Raw genomic sequence first — 13000 nt, 5'->3', positions numbered from 1 at the left:
ACTAATTCTTGGACTTCATTCCTTGGAACTGCAACCAGAATTTTCTTGGGATTGTATCCAGTATACTCAGCATTTCTTGATGTTATCTGTAGTGATTCAAATTGTCTGAAGCCAACTGTTTATAATTCCAAGGAGTTCAGCAGGAAAGTCTGAGTTGAATCAATCACTTGAAACCTCTGGTTGAAAGTGATTGCAAAAACATACTCCCCTTACCATTCCAACCAGCATCATGCATGTTGAAATATTTGAAAGCCCATTCTTGCCCTCAACAAGCTGTTTATGACTTGATATAACAAGCTTCAGAGCTGTGATTTGATCTACTGGCTGTAAGATTGCTTATCCCTGCATTTAACATGATCTATGCATTGTTTGACATGCAACATAATGTCGTCTTGAAGAATCACAATGCATTATTTTTAGATGCTTCATCATGTCCCTACGTTATAATCCTAATTTGAACAGTGCTGGTACCCTGGTTTGATGATATTAGTAAATATATATATATTTGCAGGGCCATGAGGTCACATATTCTCGTGGAATATAATTCAGCTAGTGGAATTTCTTCATAACACTGCTTTATTATCCAGTGTTGAATTGATAGCACTATTCTAAATAACTCTAGATTGATATCATGGTAATACCTCACAACATGATGTGTATTCATCATAATGGGACTTCATCTCCATAAGGACTGTGCTGTGATCCCTGCTACCAATATTGTCATGATGTTATATGTCTGCAACATGTAGAATTGTGTATTTCTAACAATTCACAAATCTTCCATATTTTGTATTATTCTCAAACATTGAAATACACCCTGCATATTAATACCAAGGTCATTAATATCGTCAGGAAGGGACAGGGTCCAAATATTGACATCTGGTGAACTTCACTACAAACCTTAGTCCAATCCCAAATCCATGTGTTAACCTATCACTCAGCCAATTTTGTATACATGATGCTGCTGTCTTGATTTTTCGATGAACTCTAACCTTGCTGAAGAGTCTGTTGTGTGCCATTGTATCAAAAGTTTTTTTTTTGGAAGTTCATGTACACCACATTAACAGCACTATCTACATCGCCTTTAGGGAAGGTGATGGCTGAGTGGTATTACTCAGGAAATGTTCTGGGGATCTGAGTTCAAATTTGCCATGGCAACTGGTTGAGTTAGAATTCAATAAAAATCTAGAATAAAGAGTTTAATGTTGACTATGAATCCATTGTTGATTCTCAGAAAAAGCCCACTTGGTTCATTAATTACATGGCCTGACTTACGTATGCATCCATAGCAATATGATTTCCACTTAACTGCCCTCTGGGCAATTAACAGTGGACAATAGACGCTGGCCGAGCCAGTGAAACCTTTATCATGTAAATGCATTTTTTAAAATTAAAAACACCTTTTTGTTGCCTCTTCAAAAGAATAATCCAACATTTCAGTTAAACACAATATGCTGTTAACAAATCAATATAGATTAACTGAATTGAATTAATTTGAATTTATTGTCACGTGTACTGAGACACAGTGAACAAAACTTTGTCTTGTCTTGCGAGCAATATAGGCAGATCACAGAGTTAAGTAGCATAGATAAGTAAATAATAGGTAAACAGCAGCAAAAACAAAAAAGAAACAGGTAAAGGTGAATGTTAAGAGTTTGTGAGTCCATTCAGTATTGTGACAAAAGTGGGTTTGAAACTGTTGCGAAACTGGCTGGTGCGTGTGTTCAGGCTTCTGTACCTTCTCCCCGATGGTGGAGGTTATAGAAAAACATTGCCAGGGTAGGATGGATCTTTAAGAATGCTGGCAGCCATTCCTTGACAGAGGGCCTGGAAGATGGATTCTCTAGATGGGAAGTTCGCCTTTGTGAATGTCTGGGCCAAGATTATCCTTATTTAATCACATTTGCACAGGTAACAATTAAATTCATCCCTAATTATTGTTCCTAGGAGATTCCCTACTGTGTATATTTTTCCAACTTTTTTGAACATTTCCGATTCTTCAGCTATTGAACACCAAGAAAGACTGAAATAACCAAAGTTTCAGTAACTTCCAGTCTCACATCCCTCAGTATGCTTGGATGTATCACAAGTGGTCCAGTGAAATATCAAACCTTATGACAGTCTGCCTGTTCAGACTTATTGATTCCCAAACACGTGCTGGAATTGTCCTCTCTTTCACCATGGCCGTCTTCCTCTTTAAACAAATGCGAATGTCTCAACTATGCTCATGTCTCTTTGTGTAAATCTTACTTGGCCTTTACGTACGAAAACCTTTTTTTTTACTGAACCTTGTGAGGCCTTGAGTTTTCTTCTTATTTAATTGCAATAGTAGAAGCAGTCTGAAATTGACGGGTCAAGCTCCCAGACTACCAAGATTTGTTTTTGTTTTGCTGCGATCTTGAAAATGGGTTTCGAAGCTGCAGCACATCTCTCCCTGAAATTCACTCTCAGAGCTTTCTCCTGATGGTAGCTTTTACCTCCCGGAGTAGAGAGTTGTATGCAAGGAAATCTATTTTACTGAATTTACATTTGCCAAGTGTGTGTTTATGGGATGACGCAATATTGGAATATTTAATTATGGACAGTTTTTATATAATTCTGTTAAGCATTTCGATTGAGTTACAGTTAAGTCAATGAACAAAGAGAATTTTTCGTCAAGACTGGTGGGTTGATCAATTGAATTGCATCTGATTGCAGTGCCTGCAACTTGCATTTAGATTAGCTTCCCTACAATGTAGAAGCAGGCCCTTCGGCCCAACCAGTCCACACCGACCCTCTGAAGTGTAACCCACCCAGATCCATTTCCCTCTAACTAATGCACCTAACACTATGGACAATTTAGCATGGCTAATTCATCTGACCTGCACATCTGTGGGAGGAAACCGGAGCACCTAGAGGAAACCCACGCAGACACGGGGGAAATGTGCAAACTCCACACAGGCAATCACCCGAGGTGTGGGTCGAACCCGGGGCCCTAGTGCTGTGAGGCAGCAGTGCTAACCACGGAGCCACTGTGCCGCCCCCATATTAAGGAGAAGTTAAGGTGTAGGCTATCTTATAATATATGTTGAGGGGGTTTCGTCTGGTCCATAACCACAGGAAACCAAGTGATATGAAAAATTCTTTTTCAGGTTGGCAACCTGTAACCAATAAAATTCCACAGCTCCCAATGCTGAGACGACATCTGTTACAATGCATATTAATGACTTGGAGGAAGGAAGCAAATGTATTATAGCAACATTCGCAGACAATTCAAAAACAGGTCGAAAGGCAAGTTGCTAGGTGGATGCAAACAGTTCACAGAGAGATATTGATAGGTTAAGTAATTGGAGTATAATGTAGGAAGAGGTGACACTGTTCATTTTGAAGGAGGAACAAAAGTATAAAGCATTAATTAGATGGTGACCTGCAGAAAGTTGCAACACAAGGGACTTGGGAGTACCTGTATCACAAAAAGCTAGTACACAAGTGCAGCAGGTAATCAGGAAGGCAAACGGAAAGCTTGCCCTTATTTCGAGGAAGTTGGAATATGAGGGTCAGGGAATCATACTGCGATTGTATGATATGGTGGTGAGAGTACTATGTGCAGTTTTGGTCCCCTTAGTTAAGGAAATATGTAATTTCATTGGAGACAGTGGGCGGCACGGTGGCACAGTGGTTAGCACTGCTGCCTCACAGCGCCAGAGACCCGGGTTCAATTCCCGCCTCAGGCGACTGACTGTGTGGAGTTTGCACGTTCTCCCCGTGTCTGCGTGGGTTTCCTCCGGGTGCTCCGGTTTCCTCCCACAGTCCAAAGATGTGCAGGGTCAGGTGAATTGGCCATACTAAATTGCCCGTAGTGTTAGGTAAGGGGTAAATGTAGGGGTATGGGTGGGTTTCGCTTCGGCGGGTCGGTGTGGACTTGTTGGGCCGAAGGGCCTGTTTCCACACTGTAATCTAATCTAAATCTAAATCTAATCTAAATCTAAACAGTTCAGACAAGGTTCACTTGGATGAAGAAGGGTCATTGGACCCAAAACATTAACTCTGCTGTCTCTCCACAGATGCTGCCAAACTTGCTGAGTTTTCCTGCAATTTCTGTTCTTGTCACCAGGTTGATACCTGTATGGAAGGATTCTCTTATGAGCAAATCCCTGATTGGATTCTTAAGGACCTTGACAGGGTAAATTCTGAGAGAATGCTTCCCTTTATGGGAGAGTCTAAGGCCAGAGGACATAATCTCAGAATAAAGGGGAGCGAATTTAAGATCATATGGGGAAGACTTTCTTCTCTCAGAGGGTTGTGATACTTTGGAATTCTTATATATAAGGCTGAGATAAATAGATGTGTAGGTGAATCAAGGGCTGGGGAAATACAGGAAAGTGGACTTAAGGAATGTCAAATCCGCCATGATCAACTGAATGATCCAGCACGTTCATGGAATCCAATAGCCTACTCCTGTAGCTATTTCTCATGATAGAAATGTACATGTTATCTGAAAACTTGATTTAATTCCTTGTTGGAAGTCAGTTCATTCTTAAGGGAGTAGACATGTGGAACCTTAACACCATAGTAACAAGGGGCTTTTGGATATATTTGCAGGAACCCAAAAACTGACATATGTTGTGAAAAGAGAGATGATAAGATGAAAGAAAATACAATACATGTGTCCGAAAAAATAGAAAGGTATAATGATTGTTTATTGATTTTATTTTGAGTGGAGACAATAACTAATGGTAAAATCACTTGCTGAGTAATTCATGGGCCCAGGCTAATGCTGTGGGTAGAAACAACAAAATGCTGTGTAAACTCAGCAGGTCTGGCAGCATAAGTAGAGAGAAAACAGAATCAACATATCAGGTCCAATGACCCTGCTCATATTGTGGGATTATGAATTCATATCTCACTGTGGCAGCGTGAAATTTAGATGGAAAAATACATTTTCAGAGTAAAGCTGACACTGTAAACAATGGTCATCAAAATATAAAGGCGTTGTAAGAAACCACTGGGTTCACTTATGTACTTCTGGTAAGAAAATCTACTGTTTATACCTGACTTGGCCTGCACACAACTCCAGAACCATGGCAACGGGATTGATTCTGAACAAGCCTGGCACGTCACTCAGTTTGAGGACAATTTGTTTAAATAACTTTTTTTTAAAAAAAATCAATGTCCTAGGCTTGGGTGTACAGCGTTAATTCCAAAATGTACTGAAGACGCAAACCATGAAATTATTGTGAATAGTGAAAATGGTATGGAACGAGTGGGCACAGGTACAAGCAATTTAATTCAGAAAGGCGTGCAGCTATGGACTTGGTTCGGAAAATGAAGTGGGAAAGTAATGAAAAAAAGTGTAAAAAATATATTTTCACACGATCAGGAGCCTGGGTGTTGATGTGTACAATTCGTTGAAAGTGGCGGGGCAGACTGAGAAAGCATTTAAAAATTAATCAAGGTTCTAGTCTTTCTAAAGAGTCTTAAAATTATAAAACTAAGGAGCGTATGGTATAACTTCATAAAGCACTCGTCGGGCCGCAACTGCCATATTGTGTTCAATTCTGATTCACATACTGTAGTGGTTGTTGAACCACTGGACCTGATTTAGAAAAGAGTATTGAGAATTGGTCTAGTGATTGGAGACTCTAATTGCTCGATAAATTTCCAAAGCCGGGTTTATTCGCCTCAAAAAAGGAAAGACTGACAGCACATTTGGTGAACAATCCTGTCGAGAGAGGCCGCTACTCATGAATTGACGTTGATAATTTGGCGTTCAGTTTCGGATTTCTTTGCAATGAATAAACGGTTCTACCAGAGTCCCTTTACAATCGTCCAGTTCTACATGATTCAAACAGGACAAACTAGTAAATACACAGCAAAATAATGGGATTGCCGCGTTCAGAGTGCCTGAGTATTCAAGCAGATTGAGACCCACAACTATTAAAAATAAGGAGTGGAGAGAATTCGAATTGGTGACAAAAAAAGTAACTTGAGAATTCTGAAATAATAGTATAACAAAAAAAAAACTATCGGAATGATAATCTTTGGGGTCTAAAGTATATGCTATATGTATTGTATTTCATGAGTTTTATCACATTGTTAAGGCAATATTGCCTAAGTCAAAGTCTGGCTTAAGTTGACATCAAACCATTCGCTGGTGCGGTAAGTTTACCCATCTGCTTTATAAACACCTCTCCTGGCAGAAATTTAAAACACAATGTTGGAAAAGCTCAGCAGGTCTGGCAGCACCTGTACAGAGAAACAGAGTTAATGTTTCCTGTCTCATGGGACTGTTCAGAACTTTAAAAAAATCATTTGAAGAAGAGACACATTGAAATTGAAACATTAACTGGTTATTCCTCAAGAAACGCCACTAGACGTGCTGAGGTTCTACGGCATTTCTGTTTGTATTTTGGATCGGCAGCATTTTGCTTTTGTTATAGTGTTTAACCCAATGTGACAAGCCACATCTATCATGAAAGTCATTTGCCCTCGATCAGACCTGTTTAGAATACAAACTGCGTGGAAATATGGGTAGATTACTTTCTGTCATCTGGTCGGCTCATTTGTCTGATGAGGTCTGGCCATTCAATGAATGCAGCAAAGATTAATTACACAACAAAATTTGGCTGGGAGTGGTGGGTGAATGAATGTATGAATTAAAGGAGCACTCAAGCAAAATAACAGCAAGAGGGAAAATGGAGAAAGCTAAAATACAGCCGCTATTTTGTGAGTCATTGCATTATCATTGAACACACGTGTAATGGAAGCAATATTGGCTTCAACCATGAATGGCAAAAAAGTTATGATTGAGTGCAATTTTATTACACAATAGAAGGTGCAAGAAGTAATGTTAGAAAAGTATGTTATCATGCATTATGCACGTAAAATATCCTGCTTCAATGTCACAGCGTGTATATGTAGAAACACTAAACATATCTTCAATATTTGCTTATTCTGTAGTTAAGCAATGCAGACAGCCTTGGTTAACTCTGAGTAGTTCTTGCTTGGGGATTCCCCGTTCTATAAATGGTTACAGAGACAACATCTAAGCATAGGACTGCAAACAAAACATGAACCCCTCACAAATACTCATACTTTACAAAGATATTAATGCTGCATCCTTTAAATTCCAAATTTATTCCATGCTAATGTGAATGCATAGAAAACCCAAGTCCCAAGCACTGCAACTTAAAGCAGAGAATCACTCGACAATTTGTTCAACTCAAAAGATGGATCTTTTATCAACATTCGATTTACAACATTTAGAAATTCGTCATAAATGAATTTGCAGTGGCACCATTTCCACAATGATGTCCTATAGTAAACATCAAATATACATTCTTCCATATCAGCGAAACATCTATGTTGATGAGCAATATCTTGTGAATGTTACCCCATGACACCGAGATCCGAGGTCAGTTCGTGAAAGGATTAACCTTTGTACCAATATCAATGCCTGGAAGCCCGGAAATTTTGCAACACAATTTTTGCTGGAAATGTATAAATTAAAGGAGCATTCAAGCAATATAACAGAAAGGGGGGAATGGAGAAAGCTAACGATGTTTTTTTAAATCCTGGATATTTCAGATGAGTGAATTCAATCCATCGGCCATTCCACAGAGGGGCCCTCAACGAGTTGCACTGACTGATTAAAAAATAAATAAAGAGTTAGAAGTTTATAAATTTACCTATAAAGGATATTTGCGGCACTTTTGCACTTTCCGCAAGTTTAAAATAGCGCTTGGTGCCTCACCGCATATTCTAAGCACAGAATAAACAGTACTAACGCTGATATATTTAGTCTAAAATTAGTAATCAACTTTATTGATTCAAATGACGAAATTGTTAAATACATGGCCCTAATGCAAATGTAAATTATATGACGCAATTGATTTAAAATATAGCCATTGATCAAATGTGAGGTTTTACTAAATATGAGCATTGAAATATTTTAGTCTTTGAATTTTAGTTAAAGTCGTAGCGAAAATGTAAGGGAATTATCTGATTGAAGAGGAGGGAGAGTGCACAAGTTGAATTCTATCGCGTGTATTTCCTGTTGTGACTGACGCAATTGGTTACAAGATGCTGCTCGGTTGGCCAATCGACAATGTCGGGAGGACAATATATTTGCCTATTTAATCAGACGGTGCCATTCAAGTTGTTCAAGACTTTGATATAAAACGTTACATTCACTGATCCGAATACTCCTGCTTCATCGTGCCATCACAATGGCCGTTACTCTTGCTCTGCTGTTTGGTATAGTCATAATTAGTCTGACCTGTAAGTGTCGTCGAAATATTTGCAATTTCTTTAGCATTAAGAACTTTTTTTTAAATTAAAGCAAACGCCTAATCCAGAGTCTGATTTGATGTGAACACAATGTCGTCGTTCATGTTTATCGTTTGAATTTTAATCTTGAAATGTTTTATCTGTTTTACAGGTACAAGCGCGGAGGTCCGCTTGGTCCAACCAGCCTCCGAGTCCACAACACCTGGAGAAACTGTTCGCCTGACCTGTACAGTCCACGGAATCGACCTTTCAGAAAGCTATGTTTCTTGGTACCATCAGAAACGAGACAGCGCCCCAAGATTTATCCTGTATGGGACCGATAGCAGAGGCGAGGGTATCCCGGAGAGATTTATCGGCCTGGAAGAAGAATCAACCAACGTGGGATATTTGACCATCACTAACGTGCAGGCAGAGGACGCTGGCGATTATTACTGTTACTCATACGATGAAAGCAACATCGGGTACTTCGGTAGCGGAACCAGGTTGAATGTTCTGAGTAAGTGCCTCTCTATGCCTCTAAATCAAATTACTTGTTCGGATCCCGAATTTAAATGCAATGTTTCTTTTGTCAATTTCCTACAAAATTGTTCCTCTGAAACTGAATCTGTTTTGCCAGCTGTTAAAACAAACAAACCAATTCTATGTAAAAAAGAGTGACACTCCCAGAGGACGGCTCACATATTAGAAAGAGAGAGAGAGACAGGTCGTGCTGGTTTAACCTGAGAGGCATCAGGTGAGGGGAGAGGTTGAAAAGGTGGGACCTTCATGGTAACCTCGATCTGTTCAAAAATTGAACCTGCGCTAACCAACCGTCCAGCAACTGAACTAACCGACCCCTATGTACAAGTTACTCAATGTTGAATGCATTCTCTGTATACCTGTTTCCCTTTGGTAGCACTGCCCTGTCACACAATTAAAGAGGAAGCTTATAACTGGAGGACACAATGTTCTCAGAATGAGCCCTCTTTCCATCATTGCTCTTTTTCCATATTCAGTGATTATGGGTCGACCTGCACTGTTACGAACCAAATTTATTGCTGGTAGTGAATGAGATGTACAGTGTGTGAATGGAAGACGGGGGCGAGCTACTGTTTTAGCACCAGCAAATGGTAAGGTAATCCTAAACAACATTCAGATCGGTCACTTTAGCTAAACAGCCCCATGCTGTCACTCAGATTAAAACTGCTATTTATTGATTTTAAGAGCCAGTGGTAGTACAGAAGTCGATCTATAGCTGAAATTTCAATATTAGGTTGGATTGTATGTGATATATTTAATAGGTCAGATATTTTTAAAACCTACTGAAGCTTCTTTTTGGAGTCCCAGCATGTTCTCCAATAATCAAAAACATGTGACCGTTTAAATCCAAATACTGTAGTCTGAACTGCGGTGGTGTTTGGAAACTGAAATTCGTTTTCACGTTGGAACTGCGAGTCTTCCTTAACCAAGTGTAAACTGATCTTTCAGTCGTGTTCCAAGCCTCTTCCAGTCCTCGACTATACCAAACGGCCGCCCGGATCATTCAGTGACTGAAAGACCACTGATTAAGTTAGTTTTGCAGGGTCACCAGCCCGCCTGGCTGCACCGCGTACTCGTTATGCAAAGTGGCCACTTGTTTGGCCCCCACTCCAGCGCCCATGGATTTCCCATCCAGTCAGCAACAGTGAGGAGCAGGGGAATGGGAGCAGCCTCCAAGGAGAGTTGTGAGGCAGTTGGAGAGCTACATCTTGAAGCGATCCCCACAAAGCTTCATATGATCCGCCTAAACTTGCCTTGGGCATATAGACTTAGGGGTCTGCTCGCCTCCAGTTTTTAAAAAAAGGAATTGCTATGCCAAATAGGAGCCAAGTCTCCCCTCCATTCCCCACTGCTACCTGGGGTGTGGGATGGGGTGGGGTGGGGGGAATCCATTAACAGCTGGAGAACAGTCCGGGAAAAGCTCATGTTGACGGGAACCAATCGAGAACCCAACCAACATATTACATTCCAAATTTCCTCATGTCACCCCTCCCACACCAACACCAAATCCATGAGTGTGTAAAATACCCGCCTTTAACCGATCTCTGCTCAAACCTTGAGGAACATGAAGGGAAACCATTCAGAAACGGTAATCCTGGTAACGTTTTTTTTATTGATCAAAACAAGATAAATTGGATAATGTAGTTTGAGATTTACTGTGTCGAAGACATTACGCTAGGAAATATTAATAGCGAAAAACTCATCCTCAGTTTTAGAGTTAACACAAACAATTTAAAAACATTCCTGCTAAGGTTACCGTAAGAATGCAAAGATGTTCAGTAACTTACTCGTGAGCCTCCGAGAGAAAGGAATAACCATACACAACTGATGATCCCCTCCAGATAATTCCGCCCAACTTTGTTCAGAAATTGCTAGTGGTTGAATATTCAGAAGTTTTCATAGATGCAAATAAAATTCAACAGGGCGATTCAATCAAAGCAATTGAACAGTCCTCATGAAGGACCACTCCATTCTCACAGGGTTCAGTGGTATTTGATTTTAAAAAATTGAATTGATGCAATCTGTAGCAGACATTTTTGCATCGAAGTGTTTTATGGACGCTGGGAGCAGGTAGGATTTGAACACGGACTCAGACATCGGGATACTGCATCCCAGAGCTCTAATTTAACTTATTACACTTTACCTTATTTCATTCCCGACACGCTTGGATATCCGAAGCAAAGTTCCTCTAATTCAGAATTGACTCGTGATCATATCACATCCTCAAAAATGACCAACAATCTCAGATATCAGCACACGCCAGAAAGTACATCTATAAAATATTTAAATGAAGTAGGTTGGAGTCGAAATAAATATCACAAATGTTATGCTGCACATCAATTGAGACTGATTGGGCTGAGAGTGTGGCAAATTTATAATTTGGCGGAAGTTATGTTTGCTTGATATCAGTGGACGTCTGTCCACAGAGCTATGGCTAAGCAATTTTACACCGATGCCAGTTTCTGTCATAAGGCAGTCAGGTGTGAAATAACATGCCTTTGGTATAAACCTATTTTCTGCTGAAATTGTCCACACCCCTACATAAGGGATGCTCATGAGGAAATAGTCAGATGGTGAGTATTGGGGATTCCGAATGTGGAGCACCTTTGGAAAGAATGCAGAATTAATGTTCCAGTGACCCTTCCTCAGTTCTGCCAGACCTGATTTTTCGGAGCAATTTCGGTTTTTGTCTGGGAATAGAAAAGACTTTGTTCATTTTTATTGCCCTGATTGCCGGCAAGCAGAGTGTCTGTTTATTACACACTGCCCGAATGAATGGGACTAGAAACTGAGTCCGCTAGTCTAAGAAAGGAGATATTGCCACTGCACCACAACTACCCCAAACACCATAAACAAGGGCAGTATTGATGATTTTGGGCATGATTTTGAAAGGGGCTCCTCTCACCTCTTCGTCGAATGTCATGACCACAATCTTACTGGAACACAGCGTTTGAAGCTGCAGTGATCTCAACATGCAGCCTCCCAGAGTCAGACTCTGTACTATTTCACAGAGAACCACTCCTCCTTGCCAATATATAGATTGATTTTTGAGAGCTAGTTCCTCAAAATGATCAGAGACTTTTTTAAAAAAACCGAACTAAATGTATCTGCGTCACAACAGCAATGTTCAGACTCTCCGGTCTTCTCCAGCAAGACTTTGAGTGGCAGAAGGTTTCGCTTTCCATGTGCAGTTTAAGGAAATTCGGCTTCGTACATGTTCTTGAACGTGCTCATGTTATTTGTATCCAAATACAATTTCTCAGAAATATAAACCCATGGCAAGTACAGGTCTCTACAGCTCAGAGTCAGACATATTCGGTGTTTAAATGTAAGTGTTTGACACAGTTCATAATTCAGATGAGTAAGTGAACTCACAAGCAGTGTTTGGCCTTTCGTTTCTAGGTCGTCAGCCAAACAAGCCCACAGTGTTGCTCCTCCCCCCGTCAGAACAGCAGATTGCAGGAGCCAACGAGGCGACGCTGGTGTGTTTGGTCAGTCATTTCTACCCGGAGTCGGTGACGTTGGTGTGGAGTGTGGACGGCAAAGTCAGGCAGACCGGCATCCAGACGAGCTCAACCCTACAGGACTCTGACCAGACGTACAGTGTAAGCAGTTACCTCACCCTGTCAGCTTCTGAATGGACCTCACACGAGCTTTACTCCTGCGGGGTGCAACACCAGACCCTCAGCTCCACACTTGAGCAAAGCATCAGGAAATCAAGCTGCATTTGATGAAGATGTTAAAATGCTTTATTGTTAAAAACGTATTTTCTGTATTACCTGTTAAAAATAATTTGCCCCTGTTTCTTAATTTGAATCCCATCCAATTTTACAATGTTGATCACTTTTTGAAAAGTAAGGGTGCTTGACCTTCATATCTTTAAGCAAAATAATGCCATTGCATTTGCGTGTACTGTTTTAACTTCTTATTCTTAGAACCGATTAAATAATAAAATATTATGAGTACGCAAAATATTTTATATCTTGCAACATGAAGGCCAAATTCACCATAAAGGATTCACAGTGAACGTGTCAGAAAATGAGACTGACAAGCAGATACCGACTGACTCCAGTGTGTACCTCCAATAGATGCTACTTTCTATTAGCTTATAGATTAGCAGGAGTTTGTTGGATTTGTGATCTTTTCCTGTGCATCCTTATCCCCTTCCTGCGAGGGAATCCGTCTGCTAGACAGTTATGAAAAATGCAGAGAA

At 40.3% G+C, this 13000-nt stretch overlaps 1 protein-coding gene across 1 annotated transcript; it reads left to right on the top strand.

Annotated features, from left to right (window-relative positions):
* The first annotated feature begins 8157 nt into the window (after positions 1–8157).
* On the top strand, positions 8158–12759 carry LOC122562485 (immunoglobulin lambda-1 light chain-like). The gene is made up of 3 exons (XM_043715322.2): positions 8158–8259; positions 8420–8764; positions 12190–12759. The coding sequence occupies exons 1-3, from the start codon at positions 8208–8210 to the stop codon at positions 12516–12518; spliced, it is 726 nt and encodes a 241-aa protein (XP_043571257.2). The 5' UTR covers positions 8158–8207; the 3' UTR covers positions 12519–12759.
* The last annotated feature ends 241 nt before the right edge of the window (positions 12760–13000 follow it).

This window comes from Chiloscyllium plagiosum, unplaced genomic scaffold (genome assembly GCF_037043375.1).
Source record: "Chiloscyllium plagiosum isolate Xiang-an unplaced genomic scaffold, Cpla_swu_hap1 HiC_scaffold_24, whole genome shotgun sequence".
Lineage (NCBI taxonomy): Eukaryota > Metazoa > Chordata > Chondrichthyes > Orectolobiformes > Hemiscylliidae > Chiloscyllium > Chiloscyllium plagiosum.
Note: the sequence above shows the minus strand (reverse complement) of the source record. Positions and strands in the feature narration are given on the sequence as shown.